Source organism: Vollenhovia emeryi, unplaced genomic scaffold, assembly GCF_000949405.1.
Source record: "Vollenhovia emeryi isolate VEMERY1.0 unplaced genomic scaffold, V.emery_V1.0 DF940715.1, whole genome shotgun sequence".
Lineage (NCBI taxonomy): Eukaryota > Metazoa > Arthropoda > Insecta > Hymenoptera > Formicidae > Vollenhovia > Vollenhovia emeryi.
This window is the reverse complement of record NW_011965651.1, coordinates 1-7,494: the sequence shown is the minus strand read 5'-3', so window position 1 is coordinate 7,494 and position 7,494 is coordinate 1. Positions and strand designations below refer to the sequence as shown.

Here is a 7,494-nt window from a genome sequence, read left to right as displayed (position 1 = left end):
TGGGGGAGGGGGAGGGAGGGGAGGGCGAGGGCGATGGAGGGGGTTGGGCGGGGGTGGGGCGGGCTGTGGGAGGGGGGTGGGGCGCGCGCAGCGCGCCGTGCTAAACGCACTTGCAACTTACACATAATTGTACTTTGTAAAAAACAAATAAAACTTATTGTTACTTTTGTACCGCGGCACATGACATTTCTCCTTAGTTTAACCCAATCTACCACTATTTTTAAGTTGGCTACTTTTGCATCAGACACCCTGTATATATTTAACCCGGGTTAACTGTTCTGTAGAGCAGATAATTTTCCATTATTAAGTCCATACGCACACAAAAATATTGTGCTTTACAGAAATACGCAAACCCGATACAAACTTATTTTCTTCATAACTTTTTAACAAACAATGAGCGACGGGAATGGGCAATGACCTTGACCTCCTTGGGGGTCAAGGTCAACATCAAGGTCAAAGGGAAGTTGATTGGCGGGTGCTATGTAAAGGGAAATATTTACCCATACTGTCTCCACGCATACATTTTTCTACCTACATATAAGTCACTCCCCTCCACCAAATGTAGATGGAAAAATGTATGCGTGAAGACAGTGTGTTCCGCCCCCCCTTCGGGGGGGCTCCACTTCGTTAAAAATAACCCTATCCACCCTATGTCAGAGGTGTGGAGTGGATCTCGCTTCACGTGGAAAGTCGAAAACCCATGTTGTGTCGCTACATTTCGTCGATATGACAGATTTCCTAACTCTAAAAGTTGTCAACTTTAACAATTAATATCTCGCTTCGCAGGGCAGAGCAACGATTTTGTCTGAGGAAAAAGTTGTTTCTCGTTGAAAAACGCGTCGAATGAGACCAATTTGATTGACTTTGGAGGTGGAGCAGCTATACTGAAGAATTACCATACAGGGTGAGTTTTAGTACGTGAACCAGTCTTTTACCCTCTAAGACGAGTTACCGACAGCACTTGTAAGTGACTTACCGGCGAATAGATGGCTGTAGCGTAGATCGGCCGCGCGAACCGAAGTTCCATTCGAAATATGTATACACACAGCCAAGTTAAAAACTACATATAAATAGAATTATAATACATATCACACATACATATGTAGAATGATTAAAGTAAAATTAGTGATAGTAAAATCAACATGTACCTGTTTTAGCGTCTTCATCTAGACTTTTTTGACAAATAAGGTTCATACAGAGATATGTTGGAGTCACATTGTAGACACATCACGTATGGTCACACGTTGATATACTTTTTTATATATCCACGTATGCTCTTGCGCAATGTGACTCCAACATATCTCTGTATGAGCCTTATATGTCGAAAAAGTCTGGATGAAGACGCTAAATCAGGTACATGTTGATTTTACTTTGATTTTACTACCACTAATTTTACTTAGATCATTCTACATATGTATGTATAATATGTATTATAATTCTATTTATAGTTTTTAACTTGGCTGTATGTATACATATTTCGAATGGGACTTCGGTTCGCGCGGCCTGTAGGAATTGAGTGTATCGCGGAGGTCTGATAAGACTCTCCGCGTGTTGGCCTACTACCGACAAGTTAATGCGTGGATAGGACACGTCTACAGACACTATAGCTTGGTGTTAGACAACGGAATGTTTATTGATAACGGATCAGATCCTACTGAGATCCTACGATCCTACAAGTCTTTTTTTCACTACTTTACAGCTCTGCCAACCTCTCGCTTCCACAACTCGCGAGGGGGGGGGGGGCAATCGCTAGAGAAAAGGGAAACAGAGGTGCTGCTCCCTACACACTCCCCCCGAGTGTTAACGAAATATTTTTGGTAATGCGCTTGGCGGATATATATGCTTAACTTATAATATAGTGTACATTGCACGTAGCTTATATCTAGTGTGGTTTTATAAAATAATATCACTTGTTTGGTCTTAAAATTAGATCACTTTGGTTTGGTTGACGGCGCGAATGTGACCGTCTTACGCGAATAGGTTTTGATTACAGAAAGATTCGCATTTACATTTTCGAGCGGCGTAGACGGGTCGTCGGGGACGAAGTATGCCGGTTTTAACAGGTCGACGGACACGCTTTTTGTGTTTCCGTTGACGTCGATGTTGAATACACGTTCTGAGATGCGCTGTATTACTTTGTGCGGGCCGGTGTATGGGCGCTCTAAGGCCTTTTTAGCCATGTTGCGTAAAAATACGTGGGTACAATTGTATAGGTCTTTAAAATAAAAGGCACGTTTTTTATGTTTATGGGCGACGGGAACCGGACGGACTTGGCGCATATATTCGCGGAACTCTTCGATAAAATAGTTGGGGTTTGGTGAGTAATCGTCGGGGAGAAAAAATTCGCCGGGTAGTCGCAGGGTTGTCCCGAACATGAATTCGGCGGGTGATGCCTTGGTGTCGGCGCGGACATGCGACCGGAGTCCTAATAGAACGGTGGACAAGGTGCGCGTCCAGCACGCATCGGCATGGCACATGATTGCGGCTTTAAGTACCCGGTGCCAACGTTCAATCATACCGTTTGACGCCGGGTGGTAGGCAGTAGTACGAATTCGCTCGCAACCGATTAATGAGAGTAACGCCTCGAATAGGCGGGATTCGAACTGGGCTCCCTGATCCGTAGTTAATAATCGGGGGGTTCCGTATCGTGAAATCCATACGTCGTAAAAAGCTCTTGCGACGGTTTGCGCGGAGATGTCTTTAAGGGGCATTGCCTCGGCCCAGCGCGAAAATCTGTCGATCATGGTGAGGCAATAAGTGTGACCCTCGGACGGGGGTAATGGGCCGATAATATCGATGTGTACTTGATCGAAACGCCCATCCGGGGCGACGAAGTGCTCCGGAACGAGTTTCCCGTGACGAGAGATTTTCGCTTGCTGACAATCAGTACAGTTTTTGCACCATTTGGCGATGTCGCGGTGCATATCGGGCCAAACGTAGCGCTGTCGGATAGTACGATCCGTAATTTTCCCGCTGGGGTGAGCTGGGTTGTGAAACATTTGAAATACTCTAGTGCGCAAACTATCGGGAATGTATGGCCGAATAGCCTCGCCTGAAATTTCGCAATATACAGTTGAGTGATCTGGACCCCACTGGATTTTTTTAGTTTTAGCGGGTGATCGGGGGTGCCAAGAATTAGTTTGAGTTGTTCATCGCTTTTTTGTAGTTCGGAGAGTTCGATGAGACTAAATTCTACTGGTAAGCGTAGCGACTCAATCCGCGAAAGTGAATCCGCGACGACGTTTTGTAGACCAGCGATATGTTCGATTTGCGTTGTGAACTGCGCGATGTATGATAGTTGGCGTAGTTGTCGCGGGGACGCTTTGTCAGATTTTTGTAAGAACGCGTACATGAGTGGTTTATGATCCGTTATGATTCTGAATTCGCGTCCTTCTACCCAATAGCGGAAGTATTTAACGGATTCAAAAATTGCTGTGAGCTCGCGGTCGTAGGCGCTATACCGCGTTTGTGCGGGTGAGAGTTTACGTGAAAAAAATGATAAGGGCTCCCAAGTGTCCCGCTTCTTTTGCTCAAGCACTGCTCCCATGGCGAAATCGGAGGCGTCCGTGACGATGCGGAGTTCCGCGCCGATATGGGGGTGTACCAGCATTGCAGTGTTAGCGAGGCCGTTTTTGGTCTTTTCGAACGCTTTGATTAATTCGTCGGACCATGCGATCGCGCGTCTGTCGTTTTTACGCGAGTCGATTAATAATGAATTTAATGGTGCTTGTGTTTCTGCCGCACGGGGGACGTTTCGACGGTAAAAATTGATCATGCCGAGGAAGCGGCGTAAGTCGGAGACGGTTTTAGGCCTAGGAAACTTGGTAATCGCCTCGACTTTCTCTGGGGTGTGGCGGATTCCTTTATCGTTTATTATGTATCCCAGGAACTTTAATTCCTGTACGCCGAACACGCACTTCTCGACGTTTAGACGTAAGTGAAATTCTTTAAGCCTGCGGAATACCGTGCGTAGATGTTCCGTGTGCTCCTCTGGCGAGGAAGAAGCGATCAGGATGTCATCCATATAAATGAAAGCGAAATCTAAATCGCCTAAAGCGCGGTTTATATAGCGTTGGAAGGATTGACCGGCGTTGCGAAGGCCGAAGGTCATAAATAAATATTCAAATAACCCGAAGGGGGTTATGATGGCTGTTTTCTCAATGTCCTCAGGGGCCATTGGAATTTGGTTATAAGCTTTGTGTAGGTCGAGAGATGAAAAGGTTGTTTTACCGTGAAGGTTGACGGAACAATCATGCAGGTGAGGCGTGGGGTACCTATCCGGTCGCGTAACTGCATTTACACGGCGGTAATCGCCGCACACCCGCCAAGTACCGTCTTTTTTACGGACTAAATGGATGGGACTGGCCCATGGACTGCTAGAGGGGCGGCAAATGCCTGCTTCAACCAAGGCCTTGATTTCGGCCTTCGCAGCCTTGAGTTTATCGGGAGGAAGGCGCCTGGCGCGCTCAGCGACTGGGGGGCCGGTAGTAATGATATGATGATATACATCGCACTTGGACGGAGGCACGAGAGGTAGGGCTCCCGTTATTTGGGGGAAGTCTGCGAGTATTTTGGAAGACTCCCAGGACGGATTTATCGTATTAATCGAATGTACGGGGGCCGGTTTTTTAAACGCGGGGGTATGTAACTTAGTAGTAGAATCTATGAGGCGTCGTCGTTTTAAGTCTACTGTTAACCCGTAGTGCGATAATAGATCGGCACCGATGATGGGGTACGGAACTGCCGCGATACAAAAATTCCAGCGAATTGGTCGTCTTAAACCGAGGTCGAGATCACGTAGTGATTCCCCAAACGTGTCGATACGCGTATCGTTTGCTGCAAAGAGCTTTAACTCGGAGGGTTTTCCCTTGACTTTATTATCCGCGGGTACCAGGGAGATGTCCGCGCCTGTATCAACAAGGAAAAGTTGACCGCTAGTGCGGTCATGGACATGGAGACGGTTGAAAATTCGATGGCCCTCGCCGACCGTCTCCGAACGGAGAGGAGCGCTTAGTTTTTTTGTTCTTTCCAGGTCTCGTATTTTGAGCACCATTTTCGGCATGAAGTCGGGTTATTAGGGTAGTTGACATGTGCCGGACAGAGTGCGAGTGTAATCGCGTTGCTTGGCGAGGTTGAGGTTCTGCGTCTGCGGAAACCGGATCGCGAACGTGAATTTCGCGACTTTTCAAGCTTTTCCAATCTTTTATTTAACGCGGCCATATTGGCGATAAGTTGCTGCATCTCGGTACTCGCGGAGGGGGATGAGTTTTCCTTAGATACGGCGGACGCGTAAGATTCGCTTCCGAGAGCGCTTTCAGCCATTCGGTCGGCGGCCTCGGCTATTCTATTGAGATCGGTAACTCCCGTAGCCATTAGGATCGCACGGTGTTCACGTGGTAGTTGGTCCAGGAAAATTGATTTTATTACGTTATCGTCAATATTTCCGTCATTAAGACCGCGTAGTCGGCTAAGGATTAGCGAAGGTTTTCCGTCGGTTCCGACTTGTCCCCTTAGTAGTTTGCGTAACTTTGTTTCGTCCGAAGGTGCGTATGTCGCGATGATTCGAGCTTTAACTTGCTCGTAGATATCCGCTGGAGAAGGGTTTAAGGTAATTATATCTCTTACGCAGCCCAATACCTCGACATCGAGTGCAGCGAGGACAGTATCGGCTTTGGTTGACTCGGTAGTAATTCGGGAATTTCTCATGGAGACCTCGGCCTGGATAAACCACAATGCTGGGTCGATTTGTGAAAACGGAGGAAGCTTGGGAACTCTGTAATTGTCTATACGCGGAATTTGGACGATCTTATCGGTCGCGTCCGCGGTGCCTGTAGCGAGGTCTTGCGCGTGTAGCTGGGCTCGTAATTGCGCGAGCTGGGCTTCCGCCGCCTCTGCGCGGGCTTGGGCAGCTGTAAGGGCTGCGTCCGCCATTGCTTAATTACTTAATCTACTACTTAAACTACTTAGCCTACTCGGAAAGTCTTTATTATTGCCGTTTCGTAGGCAGTGACTTGTATCCAAAGCTCCGGTGGCGGTGGGACCCAAGGCGCCGGAGACGTTGGCTTCGCGCAATTATTGTCGCAATAACGACGGGACCTCAGGCGCCGGTGTCGTTGGCTTTATGCACCTCGGCACGTCTGATGGCGATGCTGCCGGCGTTCTATGGCGTCCGTGTCTGGCGGAGGTGGAGAAAATGGCTGGTCGCACACGAAGAGATGGTCGTGGTCAGGAGGCGGCTATGCGGCTGTGGCCGCTTCGTGGGTGGGATCTCCAATGAACAGCGCGGCAAAAATGGCCGCCCGACTATCGTCTTGGCGTGGCACTGTCGGCTGCTCGTACGTGGTCAGGTAACGGTCCGGGACGCAGACACGGGGTGCACTGCTACTGCGGGTGAATTAGCCGGCGACCGTTCCTCGGGGAAAGATGGTCCGCACGAGGATTTGCTTCTGACCTGCACTTCCGGTTACGTCTTGTGCAGACGCGTGTCGGGGTCACCAATGTAGGAATTGAGTGTATCGCGGAGGTCTGATAAGACTCTCCGCGTGTCGGCCTACTACCGACAAGTTAATGCGTGGATAGGACACATCTACAGACACTATAGCTTGGTGTTAGACAACGGAAGGTTTATTGATAACGGATCAGATCCTACTGAGATCCTACGATCCTACAAGTCTTTTTTTCACTACTTTACAGCTCTGCCAACCTCTCGCTTCCACAACTCGCGAGGGGGGGGGGGGGCAATCGCTAGAGAAAAGGGAGACAGAGGTGCTGCTCCCTACAGGCCGATCTACGCTACAGCCATCTATACGCCGGTAAGTCACTTACAAGTGCTGTCGGTAACTCGTCTTAGAGGGTAAAAGACTGGTTCACGTACTAAAACCCTAAAACTCATCCTGTATATTTATTATTTGTATTCTTTCTCAGCCTGTATCTCCGAAACTATTTGAGTCCGGCCCTTATATATATACATATATGAAATGACTCGGGAAGACATCCCCAACAACATATTTAAAAATAAAGCAAATCGGAGAGGAAGTCGCTTTTATGCATAATTACCGAATTTTACAATGCGAACGTGCAGAAACTCTTGAAGAAACATAACATTAACCATTATTCTACCTATTCCGTGATGAAGGCATCGGTCGTCGAACGATTCAATCGCACGCTAAAGGACGATATGTAGAAGATGTTTACATTAAATGGAAACGGTAAATATGCAAAAAAGGTCATACCTCACCGATTTCCTCGCCACTTAGATATGTTGAAGGGGAGAGTTTTCTGAGTAATTCCCCGCAAGAATCAAGTGGGGGACGGCATTGGTTTAGGAGATATAACAAATTGAAAACTAAAAATTTTAATACTTTTTCTTAGTAATTTTTATTAAAATGCCTGTGCAGTTACCTTTAAAATCATAAACGAACCATTTTCATTTACAAGGTCACACCTGCCCCCTCCCGCAACGGTCGGTACGGATTAAACACACACACACACGCG

General features: G+C 47.5%; 1 protein-coding gene across 1 annotated transcript; it reads right to left on the bottom strand.

Moving 5' to 3' along the window:
- Positions 1-2,740: 2,740 nt before the first annotated feature.
- Positions 2,741-5,931, bottom strand: LOC105555801. The gene is made up of 2 exons (XM_012002842.1): positions 5,051-5,931; positions 2,741-4,934 (listed from the first exon to the last, which is right to left on the bottom strand). The coding sequence occupies exons 1-2, from the start codon at positions 5,929-5,931 to the stop codon at positions 2,741-2,743; spliced, it is 3,075 nt and encodes a 1,024-aa protein (XP_011858232.1).
- Positions 5,932-7,494: the final 1,563 nt, after the last annotated feature.

Excerpts from the sequence above, each read along its gene's own strand:
- LOC105555801 (XM_012002842.1), bottom strand. The coding sequence starts at position 5,931 with ATGGCGGACGCAGCCCTTACAGCTGCCCAAGCCCGCGCAGAGGCGGCG. Across the intron at positions 4,935-5,050 it reads CCGACTTCATGCCGAAAATG|CGGTCAACTTTTCCTTGTTG; the intron begins GTGCTCAAAATA and ends TGACCGCACTAG.